At 54.7% G+C, this 16,424-nt stretch overlaps 3 protein-coding genes across 6 annotated transcripts; 1 reads left to right on the top strand and 2 right to left on the bottom strand.

Moving 5' to 3' along the window:
* Positions 1 to 15: 15 nt before the first annotated feature.
* NT5C3B (5'-nucleotidase, cytosolic IIIB) lies at positions 16 to 5,870 on the bottom strand. 2 transcript variants are annotated; one of them, XM_041721564.2, is made up of 9 exons: positions 5,802 to 5,870; positions 4,461 to 4,559; positions 4,010 to 4,079; positions 3,544 to 3,590; positions 3,040 to 3,125; positions 2,778 to 2,867; positions 1,603 to 1,765; positions 1,266 to 1,466; positions 16 to 1,009 (listed from the first exon to the last, which is right to left on the bottom strand). In XM_041721564.2, the coding sequence occupies exons 1-9, from the start codon at positions 5,853 to 5,855 to the stop codon at positions 899 to 901; spliced, it is 921 nt and encodes a 306-aa protein (XP_041577498.2). In that variant the 5' UTR covers positions 5,856 to 5,870; the 3' UTR covers positions 16 to 898. The 2 variants fall into 2 exon arrangements, with proteins under 2 accessions (XP_041577498.2, XP_030112116.4); XM_030256256.4 differs by lacking the exon at positions 5,802 to 5,870 and adding an exon at positions 4,871 to 5,075.
* Positions 5,697 to 9,441, top strand: KLHL10 (kelch like family member 10). 3 transcript variants are annotated; one of them, XM_072919039.1, is made up of 5 exons: positions 5,697 to 5,966; positions 6,669 to 6,856; positions 6,947 to 7,866; positions 8,320 to 8,469; positions 8,976 to 9,441. In XM_072919039.1, exons 1-5 carry the CDS (start codon positions 5,821 to 5,823, stop codon positions 9,345 to 9,347), a joined length of 1,776 nt encoding a protein of 591 aa, XP_072775140.1. In that variant the 5' UTR covers positions 5,697 to 5,820; the 3' UTR covers positions 9,348 to 9,441. The 3 variants fall into 3 exon arrangements, with proteins under 3 accessions (XP_072775140.1, XP_030112105.4, XP_072775139.1); XM_030256245.4 differs by having other exon boundaries at positions 6,669 to 7,155; positions 7,249 to 7,866; XM_072919038.1 differs by having other exon boundaries at positions 6,669 to 7,866.
* A 203-nt stretch (positions 9,442 to 9,644) lies between these two features.
* On the bottom strand, positions 9,645 to 15,935 carry KLHL11 (kelch like family member 11). The gene is made up of 2 exons (XM_030256242.4): positions 15,349 to 15,935; positions 9,645 to 15,144 (listed from the first exon to the last, which is right to left on the bottom strand). The coding sequence occupies exons 1-2, from the start codon at positions 15,918 to 15,920 to the stop codon at positions 13,548 to 13,550; spliced, it is 2,169 nt and encodes a 722-aa protein (XP_030112102.4). The 5' UTR covers positions 15,921 to 15,935; the 3' UTR covers positions 9,645 to 13,547.
* Between the last annotated feature and the right edge of the window lie 489 nt (positions 15,936 to 16,424).

Below are 16,424 nucleotides of genomic sequence, written 5' to 3'. Positions count from 1 at the left end.
CATCCGTGACCCAGCTTTAACCAGTTGTGGTTTTATTCCAAAACGGAACAAGTCTGCTCTTCCCAAGGTTCCATATAACCAGAGGTTACACAGTAATAAAGTGGTATTTTCCTATTGCTGCTCTGAGAGCCTGGGATCAGCCCAGAAATTAGTACACAAACAGGGTCAGGTAAACGTTTAAAACTCAAAATTCTGCCACTGGCCTCCCCCATTCCCACCCCTCCTCCTCTGATGCCTGGCAGACAAACTTCTGGCTTTGGGCAGCAGCAGCAGCCAAGCTCCAGGGCCTTCAGGGACGGCTGGAAAAAGGGTTTTCTTTCACAGTAAGAGGGATGGGTGAGCTGAGACACGAGGCCAGAGAGCTGCTGGTTTTCCTGGGGAATGGGGCTGGGTGGTGTGATGGCCAGCAGGGCCACACCAGCCCAGTGGCTACACTAGCACCAGTCAGCCCTGGAGCTTTGAAGCCCACAGAAAACAGGAGAAACTTGTTTTCTCAGCCAGGAACACAGTGACACATCTAAACTGGCTCTGTCCTCACCCCCCGTAAACTATCTCCATTCCACCCTCAGCTGCTGAAGCAAGTACAGAACATCTCTGAAACACTGAAGGGTTTGTTGTGGCCTCAGGAGGTGGCAGGGGTGAATTCCCAGTGGGATGAAGTCTGAGCAGGATAGAGTCAGTCTGGGTGGGAAACTGCAGAGCCAGGCAGAGTTGGGGTAAAGGGAAAGGAGAAGCTTCCTGCACCTCACCTCTCCCGCTCCAGGGCTGGCCGAGAGCATTCGTGAGGTCAGGATGGAGCCCAGCCAGTACCAGCAGCCCCCTCCAGCTCTGTCCTGGGAAGGACATTCCCTGCCCAGTGCCCACTGTGGGGCTGGAGCTGGGACACCCTGTCCCCAGCTCATGTCTGGGCCAGGATGTACCGCAGAATCCCGTTCACCACGTCCAGCGTCTCGTCGCTCTCCAGCACGATGTCATAGGAATCCAGGTACTTCCTCCTCCTCTCTTCCACCTGCCAGGACCACGAACAACCAACAGCTGAGCGTCAGGATGACCAAAAAGGGGGTCAGCAACTACCCTGACCATTTCCCAGACACAGCAGGAGCTCAGCAGACACCCCCAGGTCCCTCTGCACACCCCACAGGAGCTCGATCAAATCTCTTACGTGCCCAAATCACTGGGACAGCCCACTGCCCGTCCCTGCTGGCCCCAGGCTTGGCAGCTGGGGAAGGCTGGGAGGGAAGCACTAAACTGCTCCTCTCACCCACCTTGTCATTGAGAAAGCCAATCTTGAGGATGTTCTCCACGTTGGGAACACCGTCTGCCATTGTCAGGTCACCCATAGAGTCCCCCAGCAGGATGATGCTCGTCCTTGTGCTCAGCTGCTGGAAGTACCCTGTGCCCTGCAGCACGGTGTTGTTCTTGTTGTAGGTGTGGATGAGGGGTCCCTTGAAGTGCGTGAGGACTCCCTGAGCACATGGGGCAGAGAGGCAGACAGCTCTTAACCCGCTGGTGTCACTGTTAATCCTCAGTGACGGTCCCAGTCCTCAGTCCCAGCCCCACACCACTCCCCTCACACCACACAGATGCACGGCAAGAACTCACACCATCATTGAAGCCCATGTAGTTGGACACCACGTTGACATTGGAGTAGAAGACGTTGGCCTGACGGATAATCTCTTCCAGGATATCACCAACGCCAGCGGAGAAGATGAACAGGGGGACGTTGTTCTTATGCAGCTGATCAAAGAACTCCTTGAAGCCATCCCTGGAGCAGGAGTGTCCATTGCACAGGGCTGTGTTACCAGCCCCCAACGTGGTGTCTGGTGCCCTGTGCTGGCAGCAGGCTCAGCCCAGCTCCTGTTCCTGCCCAGCACTTCCCAAACAGAAACACACACAGGTAATCTCTGCAAACAGCACCAGCTCTCTGTGGCACCAGCACACCCGTGGCCTTCCCTGTGCAGAACCCCGGAGCTCTGGGTGCTGCAGCTGCTTGTGGGAGCATGGAGCACTCCAGCCTTTTGCCTGGCATCTCCTGAGCACATCAGCTGCTCAGCAGGGGCACAGGGCACAGCCTGCCCACACACACCCATGCCAGTGTGGGACTGGCTGGGAGGATGATCAGAACCACCTGTGGCTGGCCCAGTCTGCCAGGACACAATTCCATGCAGAAGTGGAACCTGGGCTCATGAAAACCATCTCCTCCCTGAGCCTGGCAGCAGCCTGGCAGAGCCCAGCTCCCTGAGCCAGCCTTAGGGCCACAGCTGCCAGATCAGCTCCAGCAGCAAGTTCTAGCACAAAATTTTTGTGCTCTGGGTGAAATCTGCTGCTGAGCCAAGGGCCTGCATAAGGCTTGGCAGTTCCAGTGCAAAGAACACAGCTCTGCTGGAAGCAGGGAGCGGCACACTGCCCCTGCATCCTGCCCTCAAATGGGGAGCTGTGCCCAGCACCAGCCCCTCAGCTGCTCCTTGCCAAGGCCCAAGAGAGGGGGAATGGTTTCAGAGCAGCCTGCAACCAAGGAGAGAGCTCAGGCTGTGTCTCGTGTTCTGACTTTGCTAGAACTCAGCCCCAGGGAGCGAGCAAGGGAGGCTGGCACTGGCCACATGGAGAGACCAGTGAGCAAAGCACTGACTACATGGGCAGGAGAGAAGGGCAGTGGGCAGCCAAGCTGTACCCCAGCATCACATCCCCCAGCCTGTACTTCAACATCACATCCCCCAGCCTGTACCTCAGCATCACATCCCCGTGCCCAAACCTCAGCATCACATCCTGTGCCGTACCTGAGCATCGCTTCTGACTCTCTGACGATCTGGGCTATGTCACTTTTGTGGATCTTCTGCTGCACCAGCAGCTCATGGGCCTTGGTCCACCTGTATTTGATGTGGGAAAGGCAGCAGTGACAGAGCTGCCAGAGGCCCTCAGCAGCACAAAACAACAACTAAACCTTGTGGGATCGCTGCCAAGCCCAGGGATGATTCAAACCTCATGTCCTGTAGTCCTCAGGGGCAAGAGGTTGTCAAGATCACCACAAACAGCACTCACCACTCCACCATGAGGGGACGTTTCTCTTCCAGGGTCCGGTTGGGATCTATTTCAATGGGATAGTAATAGTGGAGTAGATCCTTCAGCTGGAGTGTCACACAGAGGGAAAAAGAACAAAGTGAACCTCAGGTCTGAAGAGACTAAACAAAACTAGCATTTCTGAAGTTCCCCAAAGCATTGTTCTTCCTAAACACAACCAAAACCTTGTCACTGAGCAGCTTCTCTCTGAGCATATCTGGAACTCTCAGCAGCCTGGCTGGCCCTCACCTCACTCCAGATGCTGCAGGTACAGACAGCCTTCCCCTTCCTCCTCTTATCAAACTGAAACACCCACAGCTGCACATGCAAATTCAAGTTCCCTTTTTAACTTCTCCTCTGTCTGGACACTTTCTCACTCCATCCTGGCAGCCACCACAGCTGGGAGAGCTGCCTCAGCAGCCAGTGTGACCTCCTGATGATGGGTGACAGGCACAACAGCCACCAAGCCTTACACACAGCACCCACCTTCTTCTTGCCATCCTCACTGATAACACGGCTGGTATCAAGGATGTCTGCAAAGCAAATAAACTTATGTAGCACAGAATCATACATAGACTTTCTACAGCAACTCCCCTGTGTCTCAGTGCTGGCTCTTCCCCAGACAAGCTGTGGTGACACTGTGACCTGAGCACAGGCTCGCTGTGGGGTCCCAACGCAGTGACTCCCACTCTGAGCCCCCTGGCTTGGGCAGGCAGCAGCCGTGGTGCCCGTGGGCAGTGGGATGAAGGCACCAGCCCAGGAGCTGGCTCCTGGCTCCTGCAGCAGGCATGGGCAGCTGGCACCAGGCAGTGAGGCCCAGACCTGCGTGGGGAAGGGCACGACAGAGCAGCCAGGCTTGGCAGAGGAGGGCACAGGGGATGACAGGAGCCACATCATATACAAACACAGAAACCAAACAGAACTAGCGACAGTAAAAACATCTTCCACTCACTGTGAGAAGTGGGGCAGCGCCTGCCATTGCAACCAAACCTGCTCAGCGTCATGTCAAAGTCAGAAATGACCTGGAAGAGGGGAGAAAACCAAATCCCTGCGTGATCCAGTGCATTCTGCGCTGGCCAGAGGGAGCCCAAGGTGCTGCCACCTGCGAGAACGTGCACCCAGCACCACTAATCTCCCGTGGGCACAGACCGGCAGCGACAACGTGGGACAAGTGATGTCCTCACCCTCCCACCCCGGAGCTCTTATCGGCACCGAATAGCGGCTTCATCCTGCCTGGGCGGAGCAGGGGCTGGGGACTGGCGCACGGTTAATGCTTCGGAAAAGGGCCCGTCCGGGGGGAGCAGCAGCCCCGCGCTCCCTCTCCGCTGGGGCTTCTCCTGGGGCCGGGGGGCGAGAAGGGGCGGCGGAGGGAAGGACAGAGCAGGGGCGATGCGGGGCCGTACCTGCAGTTTGGCCACCCCCTGCTCCCGCAGAGCCTGGATGATGCCCCGCACCCGCTCGGGCTGCCGGATCCGGACCGTGGCTTTCTGCAGCTCGGGCACCTGCAGGCAGAGACCGCGCTCGGTGCTGCCCCGGGTTCCCGCAGCTCCGGGGGGACCGAGACCCCCGTGCCCCTCCGTGCCCCTCCGTGCCCCCTCCGTGCCCCCTCCGTGCCCCTCCGTGCCCCTCCGTGCCCCTCCGTGTCCCCCGTGCCCCTCCGTGCCCCCCCGTGCCCCTCCGTGCCCCCCGTGCCCCCCGTGCCCCTCCGTGCCCCCCGTGCCCCCCGTGCCCCTCCGTGCCCCCCCGTGCCCCCCGTGCCCCCCGTGCCCCTCCGTGCCCCCCGTGCCCGGGCCCGGCCCGCAGCGCCGCTCACCATCGCTCCGCTCCGCTCCGCTCGCTCGGGCCGCGCAGCCGCGGGGCGGGACCGGAACGGGGCCCCGGGACCGGAACGGGGCCCCGGGACCGGGCGGGGCTCGGGGAGGGTTCCGGGGCTGCTGCAGCCGGAGAAGCGGAGGATCCGCCCGCGCTCCGCCCCGCGCCCGCAGCAGCGGCTCCGTCGCGACGAGCCGGGAAGGCGAGAGATATTAAGATATTTTTTTTTTATTAAATTTCTTTTTTTTTAACTGAACCACTCCGCAGCCCCGGTAACACTGTGAAAGCGCTGAGTCGCAGAAAGCCCTCAAAGAACCATCCCCCAGCATTGCCAAGGCCACCACTCACCGATGTCCCTACGTGCCACGTCCACAAGACTTTTAAACCCCTCCAGGTGTGTGGATCCACCACTACTGCCCTCGGCAGACTGTGCCAGGGCTAAACATTCCCACTATTTCCAATATACAACCTAAACCTCCCCTGGCACAAGGTCAGTGACAAAGCAGCAGGGATAGTGTGTGTGACAGCACCAACACAAGCTGGACTGTACCTCAGCTTCCTCCTGGGCAAGGTGGCACAAGACACTTCAGCAGTGCTTCATGCCCACGTTTGGGGGCTGTTACACCCCAGTGAAATATTCCAGAAGGGTTGCCAGGGGATCGATCACATGGCTGGTCTTGCTTCAAGCAGCCATCAACACGGTGCAGGTCTGGGACCCAGCACAACCCCGGCTGTAGGGAAGCCAAGGCTGGGGGCAACCACAGAATGCTGGGCCTGGGTCAGCCCTGCGTCTGTGATGTCATTATGGGGCACAATCTAGACCAGCAAGGGGGTTCAGTGCTGGATGTTTGGGCACAACACCAGAGTGCTCCACACACCTCAGCAAGGTCCACTGCCTCTGGCCCCAACGTGCGGGATAGCTTGGCACCTACCAAATATTCATCCTCCAACATGCAGAGGAAGATGAGCGACAGGAGTTGCAGCATCTCCAATGAACTCCGCCTGGAAGGGAGATTCTGTGATGTGATCATCAGTGTAGATGGGGTAGAATTCAAGGCTCACAAGCTCATCCTCTCTTGCTGTAGTATCTACTTCAGGTCAGTAGTTGAAACACAAGGGGATGGGGGCAAACAGTATGCCCTGATTGAGGTCACCACACCCCAGCACTTCTCCAGGACTTCCACCTGCCCTGAACCTCTCACCAAGTGATTCCCCATAGTTCTCACACCTCCCTGAACACCGGGATTAATCCACATATCAGTGGCTCTTGGCAGTGGTGCTGGAGGAGCCCCAGACACAGAGCCTGGCCAGCCTGGCCCAGCTTGCCCACACCCTGTGACTCTCTGGGGGTCAAGACCAAGTGTTGGTGCTACACTGGGCTGAGGCAACCCCACCCCAGTGTCAGTCTGTGTTGGGGGATGAATGGATTGAGAGCAGGCTTGGGGAGAAGGACTTGGGGTGCTGGTGGGTGAGAGGCTGAACATGCCCTGGCTGTGTGCACTGGCTCCCAGAAACCCCCCATTGTCCTGGGCTCATCCCCACAGCGTGGGCAGCAGGCAGTGGGGGGATTCTGCCCCTCTGCTCCTCCCAGGTGAAACCCCCTCCCCTGCTGCCTCCAGCTCTGGTATGCTCCAGAGGCTGTGTCTCCTTTTTCAAACAACCAGCAAGTAAAACATTAATCAACAAACCATGGAGCCTCCCAGAATGCCTCCTACCAGTGCCAAAGCTGGTGCCCTGGAGGCAGGGAGAGCTCAGGGGATTCAGGGGCAGGGTTTAACACAGCAACACCATGTTTTCAGGACTCTGTTTAGCAACTGGGACAGCGCAGACAAGATGGTCTATCAAATCCCTGGCATTTCAGCTGAAATGATGGGTCTCATCATCAATTATGCCTACACCAGGACAGTACCGATCACAGAGGACAACGTTCAGAGTTTGCTGGCTGCAGCAGATCAGTTCAATGTCATGGGCATCGTCAGCCTGTGCTGTGAGTTCCTCAGTTCCAGGCTGTGCTTTGAGAATTGCATTGGCATTTGCAGACTCACTGACTATTACCACTGCCCCGACCTGCGCGCAGCTGCCTGCGTATACATCCTGCATCACTTCGAGGAGGTGTCCCAGGTGTCCGAGGAGTTCCTAGACCTCTCTGCCGAGGAGCTGGCACACATCATTGAGAAGGACGAGCTGAACGTGCGGCGAGAAGAAGCCGTGTTTGAGGCTGTGCTGAGGTGGATTGCTCATGACCCGCAGAACAGGAGGCAGCACATCGCCTGCTTGCTCAGCAAGGTGGGTGCAGCGCAGCTTTGGAGCCGTGCCCAAAGGCTACCGAGGGGGAAACCATCAGTATTAGCACTCCAACCTCCTCCTTGCCTGTTTCAGGTTCGACTGGCACTCCTACAACCCGACTACTTCATGAACAACGTCAAAGCTCACGAGTATGTGAAAGACAATGCCAACTGCAAACATCTCATCATCAGTGCCCTGTCCGAAATTTACGACCTGAACTCCTACGGCCAGAGTTCCTCAGTCAATGCCAACCCGTTCACGCGGCCGCGCCTCCCCTACGCCATCCTCTTCGCCATCGGGGGCTGGAGCGGGGGCGGTGCGACCAGCGCCATCGAGACCTACGACAGCCGCACTGACAAGTGGCTCAACATCCCCTGGGAGCAGGAGAGCCCTGTTGCCTATCATGGCTCAGCTTATTTGAAAGGCCACGTCTATGTTATCGGTGGATTCGACGGCACAGATTATTTCAACATTGTCAAACGGTTTGATCCGCTCCAGAAGACGTGGCAGCAGGTAGCACCCATGCACTCACGGCGCTGCTATGTCAGTGTCACCGTTGTGGACAACTTCATCTATGCCATGGGAGGGTTTGATGGGTACATACGGCTCAACACAGCGGAGCGGTATGACCCAGACACCAACCAGTGGACCCTGATCACCCCCATGCATGAGCAGAGGAGCGACGCCAGTGCAACCACGCTGAATGGAAAGGTAAACTAACTCCAACTAAGAGAAGCTGGGGTTGCAGCATGAAGAAAGTTCACATAAACCTTCACTAAATTTGTAACACTTAAATTCATACCAGTTCACTATATCCTGGAGCTAAAGATATAAAGCAGCCTGCCTGGTGCGGCAGAGATAAGACCAGGAGTACAAGAACTCTTTGAGATCTATTACCGACCTGGTGTCCAACAGCCCTTTTCCTGGCCATAGGTGTAATACCAGGCCTGTCTGCTTCATGCAGCTTGGAAAATCAAGAGTCAAAATCTTGTTGACATCAACTCTTTGCACTGCTGCTACTTTAAACCCAGGACTACAAGACCATTCCCATTCTAAAGCAAAACATCCCAAAAATCCTGCTACACCATTAATTTTCTCTTCAACATGTTTCCTCACAAGGGTCTAACCACCCCATTCACACTTTCCCACCTCTCCTGTCCCCAGGTGTACATCTGTGGTGGGTTTGATGGCGATCAGTGCCTCAGCTCAGCTGAAGTGTTCAACCCCACCACAAACCAGTGGTCCCTGATCGCCCCAATGAGCAGCAGGAGAAGTGGAGTTGGGGTGATGGCGTATGGGAACCAGGTGTATGCGGTAAGGGCCAACACCACCCAGCACTGCAGTCCTTTGGGTGGCTGCAGTTCCCAGACCTCCAGGGTGGCCATGTGTTTATGTGAGGTTTAGGGAAGTCCGAACCAGAACGGCTGATGCACGTCCTGAGAATGTTATCACCCATTACACGCTTTTGAGTATGAAAATGGTGTTTGGCAATGTTTTAAGCAGCTGCAGCAAAGAACATAATTTCTGCTGCTGCTAGCAGCACAGAGCAGGGACTTGGGCCTGTTCATCCATTGTTTATCCTCTCCATGGACTGCATCCAACCTCTGGAGAACTGTCAAAATTGACAGCTGCATTAAGTGCTTTGGAAAGCTCCTCGGAGAGCAGGGAGCACTAAGCAAGAGCCATGTTCGGAGATCTCGTGCTCTCCACCATGCTCAGAATGCAGCCAGGGAGGCAGGAGCAGTTCCCATCTCACTGTGTGTGCCAGGATCTGCCCGAGGAAAGGCCCCTCTCAAGCTCTGTCCCTTTGGCATTCACAGGTTGGAGGGTTTGATGGGAACAGCCGGCTCCAGAGCGTGGAAGCGTACAACCCCATCGCCAATGCCTGGCACGCTGTGCCCTCCATGCTAAATCCACGCAGCAACTTTGGCATTGAGGTGATGGACGGCCTGTTGTTCGTGGTCGGGGGCTTCAATGGGTTCAGCACCACCATTGCCACCGAGTGCTACGAGGAGGACACCAACGAGTGGTACGACGCCCACAGCATGGGCATCACCCGCAGTGCCGTCAGCTGCTGCGTGGTGCCAGGACTCTCCAATGTCATGGAATACATTGCCAGGCAACACTACTACCAGCACAGCTCCTCCATGGATATCTTGTTCACCAGCTCAACTCGGAGCTCGCCGTTGTAAATAGTCCCCCTTAGCTAGGAGTGTTGTGATCAGCCATCACTGGATGCTTGTGTAAATAGTCCTGCGTATCTAATAAAGTCTTCTGAGCATCCCATCACTGGATGCCTGAGTAAATAGCTCTCTTTAGGTAATAAAGTCCCCATGACAGCAAGGGAGAATGTTCTCTTGTTCTAAAATAGAAAGACTTGTAACAGGCCAAAAGGATCATTAGGATTTCAAATTTTCACTCAACAGCACTACCCAGCGTATCAGCCACACCCTATACATCAACTTAAAAAAAGCAAAAACACAACAGAATGCTAGAGAAATAAAAGGTTTATTTTCATTAATTCACCTCTTACAATAAACTTTAGTACAGTGTATTTAAGGTCAAGAACAGGAGAGCAGATCTCTTTCAAAGGGCCTATGACACACACTACTTTACCTCACAGGTAAGGACAGGAGTGCTGCTCCCCAGGATACTGCTGTCCCTCTGGTAATAAGCCAGGAGAGCAGAGCTGCTGCAACCCACAGTGACATGGACCCACGAGGAGAATCTGACTATTAATGGTCGTCAAACAGCTCGTTAGTTCCACACTCTACATTCATATTAGTAACACGGTTAGATCCTCAGGAGCAACTGTTTTATCAGATTTCACCCAAGACTGTCAAACAGGAGATGGCTTGTTCCCCAGCCTAAGGTGGACAGAGCTGAAAATAAACCCAAGCCCCAAACCACTTTCTTTACACTTGCTTTTCAAAGCCCATTGGATGTTACAACATCCTGTTACAAGGCTGTATTAAGAATATAAAAATTTCTAATTCCTTGGGACTGGGTTTGTTGTCAGCCACCAGGGTATCCCACAACACACAAGATGAGCCTAGAGTTTGGATTTTAATATTTACTGTAATGGAGAAAAATGTCATTGCAATAGTCAAGCAGAATGCTGGGTACAGTTGTTCACAGCACATGTAACATTGGGCTGTTTGCTTCATCACTGGAATGGACTCCCACTATGTGCAAGGGAGTCATTAAACACACAACCCCTGGCTACTAATGGAGTATCCAGGTAGTTATAAAATATTATGTACACATATGGCCCCTGGGAGTTACTAAAGCGACCACTAGCACCTGGCAGGTGACACTGGTACTTTGAGCAAAAAGCCAGGACATGACACGTGTTTGGTGGCAGGTTTTAGGACAGGTGCAGAGTTGTGATTGTCCTAAGGAGAAGGAAAATTCCTCCCAACATTCTTCTCCCTCAGTGAGGCCAGCAGTCAGCCTTCTCACCCTAACTGAACACACACTGGGATCCTGCTGACAGCTGACCTGCCTCTAGAAACACACAGGAGGAACTCCCAGACTTTGTTTATGGGATCATTTGATAAACACCCAGCAAGCTATGGTGGTCAAGGGCACAAGAAATTGTTATGGATTCACAGGCTTGTAAGCTAAACTGCAGCCAGAGCCATGAATGCAATTCTCCCACAACACCTCATGTGATACAATGGGTCATTTGACCTATCAGTCACAAACAACATCAGTGCCACCGGTCCCCTGGGATTCAAGGCAAAAAAACCCCAACTGCTTAAAACTACCCCTGAACTGGCAGAACAAACATTAAGAGCAGCCCATGCTGCTGCCAGGCCCCCGCCCAGAGCACATGGAGGGACAGCAGGGCACACACAGCATGCAGCTGGCACACACGGGTTACCTGTCCAGGGATGGGGCTGGGCTCACACTGCCTCTCAGGGGAGTGCCCTTAGTAAACGCCACAGCTTGTCCGTAAGCCCAAAGTCCTCCTGGGAAGTGCAATAATCAATTTTGCTTAGAAAAAGCAAGACTGCAAGGTTTGTTCTCGCCTCTTTGTTGCACAGTGCCATGCATTAAATATTCAGCTCTTATTCCAGAATCATCTTGGTGCTTCTCCCTACAAATTGTCTCTATTTGATGTTAGACTACAAGAGAGCTTGGAGAGAGCTGTGGTGGTGACCTACCACTCTCCAACTGCCTGTTAAATCCCTCCAGCTGATTCAGCAGGGTGGAGGACACGAACTCCTCTCCGTTGCTTTGGTGCAAAGTCTGGGAAAGCATCTTAAAATCAGCTCCCACAAATTGCTGTTACATCGATGGCTTCAGCACCAGAGGCATTTACACTTTATCACAAACTGCTGCAGAAGCAGCAATTCTGCCCCTACTCCAGCCAGACCTGCAAGAGTCCATGAGCAAGACTCCATGGATCAATCCCCAGCTTACAAGCCTGCAGCAGCTCTTTGAGAACAGTCACCTGCAAACATCACTTTAAACTCACCTATTTCCTCTTGCATGAAGCCAGTAGCATAGACTTCACCTGCCCCAACAACCAAACAGGCAAAGAAAATAAAACATGGTTACCACAGAGGAGTAAACCAAGACAAACTGTTCAGAATTTCAAGTTTGGTAATTTTTTTAACGAAGGCTGGAGACTCTCTCACAAACAGACAAGTTGTTGATATCAAAGTGGCCCACGAACCACAAAGTGGAGCATTAAGGGACATACACATCAGAGAAACCTTTACACACTGAGTGGTGGAAAGACTTACCCCAAGTTTCAGATATGATCTGGGCTGCCTGTTGAACTGGAAAAGGAGAATGAGCAGCTCAGGGAGCAAAACAATTAAGACCAAAACAAACCCCAGATTGGTTAAAAGTTCTTTGTAAAGAAGTCACCGACATCAAAACCATCAGCAAATCATCTGTGAACCAAGAACAGTAACAGATTTTCCAGAAAGGTTTTGTCTGCACAAATTTTGTAATACCCAGGTTACTCCTCCCATTCCCTTCCCTAAGATCCTGAGTTAAGACTGCATGGAAAAACCTGGAACATTCAAAAGAAGGGAAGGATGGGGAGAAAAGGAGGTAGGAAGTATGCACTGAAACTGTTGGTAAACAGAAGGGTCCTGGAGCTTCTTGGACGGGAGAGAAGGAGTGTTCAGTGGGACAGAGAGGTGGGGATACTCCAAAGAGACTATCCCACATTCTGTTCCCTGGGAGTGCAGCAGGAAGCATGCAGAGCCAACCAGGGCACTTGCATGTACAGCCACCTCAAAATGCCAAAAGGTGTTTAAATGAGCTTAAATCTCACTCCCACAGCAAGTGGGGAAATTCAGATAGTTGGAGACGCTGAAAGCCCAGCTCTCCCCCCTGCAGGAGCACACGTGCCAGCTTGGTACAAAGCTGCAGCACAGCTGCTGGGAGTCCCCTGGGACAGCACAGGAGGGCAAAGGCTTCTGATTGTCAGAGAGAGGCTGGGAACAGCAGGGGCTCTTTCATCACTTTTCACTAGAATTAAAACGTGCAACATTTGAGAAAAGACCTACGAGTAGCTCAGGTTTCACTATATTCCCATGAAATAATCCCACTGTCACTGATGCACTCTGACAGAACTGAACAACCACTGTGGGTGGGTGGCTCATCGCCAGGTGTCACTCCGTCATTCAGGCTCTTGACCCAAGTTCTTAAGTTTGAGTCAGAGACAGACTCAAACCTGCAAACACACCTGAAAAAGAATCCACTGCCTCAAGCTCTCCTTTAGCAAGTGTCTTGTGTCCAACCAATCATCCATTTATAAACAAACTCTGCAGCCTCTCTACAACACACAAATACAAAATATTTAATACACATAGAAACATCCTGAAGTAATTTCATAAAGAAAGATTGTGCTTTTGTTTCATACAGAACTATTGCACTTGCCTCCAGCTTGGGAAAGCCAAGTACACCAACACCAATCCTGTGAAGTTTAGTCACTGAGGAGAGAATCAAAGGAATGTCAAGAGATAAGTGCAAATGAAACAGGTGCTTTCAAGCACACACAAATGTAACCACTAAATTATTAAGAGAGAGATCTTTGATTTTCCAAGTAGAACTGTTAGAGACTGACTCTACAGAAATCCTTGGAACCAAAGATCTGAGGAAAGTAACAGGCTTAATGCTCCCAGAGACATTTCACAGCCCGATACAGGCTACAGCTTCTCCCTGGGTATCATTAAGGAATACTGTTGGATTCACGGAGTGTCTCAATTCCCACCCACCCCCAACTTCTGAGCTTCTGAATTTTCAGTACACAACAGATGCTGGTTTTATGCATCAGATCAAATCCACACCCTCATGTCTTATAAAGACACATCAAGCCTAACAAATGGGTTTATTTCCTAGGCTCATCAGGAGTGACATTGCAGAGCCTAGCACTCGATCTGGGAGCGCGGCATCCTCCGTAAGCTCAGGGAGTATCGGTGTATCTCCTGCATCTGCCTTTCCTGCATTTGCCTAATTCTATCTTTTTGCCACATGAGATTCTGCGGCATGGGGTACCTCTGTGTTCCCTGCAGGCACCTGAAGGGGATTCTCACATGGCAGGCAGTGGCTCTGCAGCGGGGCTGTGGCATTGGGGGCAGGAGCATCCAGCGCTTCCGCTCGGCGCAGTAGCGATAGGCCTCCTTCCTGTACTGCTTGTCAATGTCATCGCTGTTCTTCCACCCCCCAATGATAAACACGTCATCTTTGTAGTAACAAATAGCTGCTCCTTCAATGCTCAGGACCTCGGGGGGCAAGGATTCCAGGATTTCATCCGAGGCCCTGCTGGAGATCTTTCCCTTGGCCTCCTCATTGTCTATGGGGTAACTCTTGGGGCAGCACGATGCCGTGTGGTAGAAGTTGGTGCTGGCAACAGACATCTGGAAAGAGCAGTAGTTGTCGATGAGGGGCAGGGACTCCACGTCCTGCCACTGCCTGGTTTCAGCATCATATCTGATAATAACAGCCCTCAGCCCGTCCTCGCTGTCACTGTCGACCGGGGTGCGGGCGGCCACATACACATACCGGTCCTCCACGGAGACAGCTTTGACATCCCGCAGGATCTTTGGTGCCGACTCCAGGTTCAGCCATTTGTCCTGCTCAGGATTATAAATGGCCACATCTTTAAAGCCTGGACTGAAATTGCCATGCCCACCAATACTGTACAAGTTGCCTTTCACTTCAGTAAGGCCAAAGGAATGCTTCCTGGTGATTAGGTTTGAAACCTGCTCCCAGATATTTCTGTTTGGATTGTACCTTTCCACCGTCTTGGCAAACCCCGGTTCCATGGAGCCAGCCACATACACGTAGGACTCTGTCACGGCCACGGCATGCCCGTCCAGGTGGTTGTGGATGTGAGGCAGGTTGACCCACCTGTCCTCGTCGATGAAGTAGCCCACGCACTCGCTGAGGTAGTCGCCGCCCTCGGACACGCCGCCGATGACCATGATGACGTCCATGTTCTGGCCGAAGCGCGGCAGCAGCGCGGCGGGACAGGCGGAATGCTGCAGGTTCCCGGACTGCAGGATCTCAGAGCGCAGGGCATGGCTCTCCACGGCCTCGGACACCAACTTCACACAGGCCTCGTTGCTCGACACCAGCCGCTCGGATTTGACATGGCGAGTCAGGTATGTGGGTTTCATCTGAGACAATCTTAGCAGCTTAAAGAGATCTTCAAAGTACCTCTCTCTTTCCTCAGGATTTTTCTGAACCCACTTCAAAACAGTCTCAAAGAGGATTTCTTCAGAGTCCACCGTGATCTCAGAGTCTGAGAGCCAGTCCCGGACAAGGTGAAATGGCAAAGTGTAGAACTCCTCATCTTGGATGACTTTGTGGAAGTTTCTCCTGATCATATCCTGTGCTTTGAGGGCGAGCTGATTCAGGGAATACATGTGGGCCAAGCTGTGAACCGCTACACAGTTGGAGAGGTTCAGTTTCTTCTTCAGAAACTCTCCACAGAAGTCCTTCAACCGGGTGAGCAGAAACCTGCAGGACAAATAAGGGAGTTATACATCCCTGGAGGTGTTCCAGGCCAGCTTGGATGGAACTTGGAGCAACCTGGGATAGTGGAAGGTGTTCCTGCCCATGGCAGGGGGTGGAAAGGGATTAACTTCTAAGGTCCCAAACCAGTCTGTGATCCTCTGATGCTGTGACCCGGTCCCCGCCATCCCCCGCCGGGGCCGCACTTACCTGTCGGCCATCTCCAGCACCTCATGGACGTTGCCGGGGCTCACGCGGATGGTGCCGGTGTACATGAAACCGATAACGGCCTCCACCGTCTCAGGGTCGGGGCCGCCCTCCGAGCTCCACTTCTGCAGCTCCACGCGACCCGAGCGCGACTCCGCGAAGCCCCCCGAGAGCAGCGGCGTGAAGTATTCGGTGGCGGCGGCCAGCACGGACCGGTGCGCCCGGTACTCGCGGGCGATGCCGGCGCCGCCGAAAGCCAGCGTGATGTCGCAGTACAGGCCTTGGCGGCGCTGCTCGTTCTGCCGCCAGGCCAGGTCGGAGCAGTGCGCCGGGCACCCAAACTCCTCCGCCTCAGCCTCCCCGTCCGCCGCGCTGCCGCGCGGGGCCCCGCGATCCGCCTCGGCCGCCGGCGGGCCAGGACCGGGCCCGGGGCCGGGGCCCAGACCGGGGCCGGGGCCGGGGCTGGGGCCGGGCTGCGGCTGCGGACAGGCCGCGGCCGCCGCCATCTTGTCCGACATGGCGGGCGGGGCGCGGCGCCGCCCCCTCGCGGGCAGCGGGCTGCGCTGCAGGGCCATGGCGGCGGCGTGAGGGGAACCGCGGCCAGCGCAGCGCCCGGACCCCGCCGAGACCCCGCGGCCCCGCGGGCCGGCACCCCACGAGAGCCCGCCTGCCCTTAACTCGGGACCGCCGTGTGTCCCCCTCCCCTCAGCCCGGGAGCGCCCGGCACTTCCCGGGACACCGCGTCCCCCCACCCCGGAGCGCTCGGGGCTTGCCCCCGGCCCCCGTCCCCTCGGGCCGGGCCCCTCCATCCCCTCACACCGGAGCCGCCGGGCCCCGTGCCCGCCCCGCTCCCGGCCTGAGGGGCCCCGGGGCTTCCGGTGCCTCGTGCGCCATCGGAGCTCGGCCGGCACGGGGCAGAGCCACCGTCCCACTCCTCATCCTTGTCTTCTTCCCCTGCCCTCCCACGCTGCACCTGAGCAACCAGGGATCCTCTCGCTCCACGCTACACTGGGTTTTTAATTAGAACTGTACAGCGGTTATTTCATGTTTGCGATACACACAGCGCAGTTCCCCAACTC

Source organism: Taeniopygia guttata, chromosome 27, assembly GCF_048771995.1.
Source record: "Taeniopygia guttata chromosome 27, bTaeGut7.mat, whole genome shotgun sequence".
NCBI classification, from domain to species: domain Eukaryota; kingdom Metazoa; phylum Chordata; class Aves; order Passeriformes; family Estrildidae; genus Taeniopygia; species Taeniopygia guttata.
This window is presented reverse-complemented; position numbering and strand designations above follow the sequence as displayed.

Coding starts and splice junctions, on each gene's coding strand:
- KLHL10 (XM_072919038.1), top strand. CDS start 5,821: ATGCAGAGGAAGATGAGCGACAGGAGTTGCAGCATCTCCAATGAACTC. Junction 7,867..8,319: donor CAACCACGCTGAATGGAAAG/GTAAACTAACTC, acceptor TCCTGTCCCCAG/GTGTACATCTGTGGTGGGTT. Junction 8,470..8,975: donor ATGGGAACCAGGTGTATGCG/GTAAGGGCCAAC, acceptor TGGCATTCACAG/GTTGGAGGGTTTGATGGGAA.
- KLHL11 (XM_030256242.4), bottom strand. CDS start 15,920: ATGGCCCTGCAGCGCAGCCCGCTGCCCGCGAGGGGGCGGCGCCGCGCC. Junction 15,145..15,348: donor GTGCTGGAGATGGCCGACAG/GTAAGTGCGGCC, acceptor TTTGTCCTGCAG/GTTTCTGCTCACCCGGTTGA.
- NT5C3B (XM_041721564.2), bottom strand. CDS start 5,855: ATGCTGCAACTCCTGTCGCTCATCTTCCTCTGCATGTTGGAGGATGAA. Junction 3,591..4,009: donor GCGCTGCCCCACTTCTCACA/GTGAGTGGAAGA, acceptor TTTGCTTTGCAG/ACATCCTTGATACCAGCCGT. Junction 1,766..2,777: donor GAGTCAGAAGCGATGCTCAG/GTACGGCACAGG, acceptor CTCCTGCTCCAG/GGATGGCTTCAAGGAGTTCT.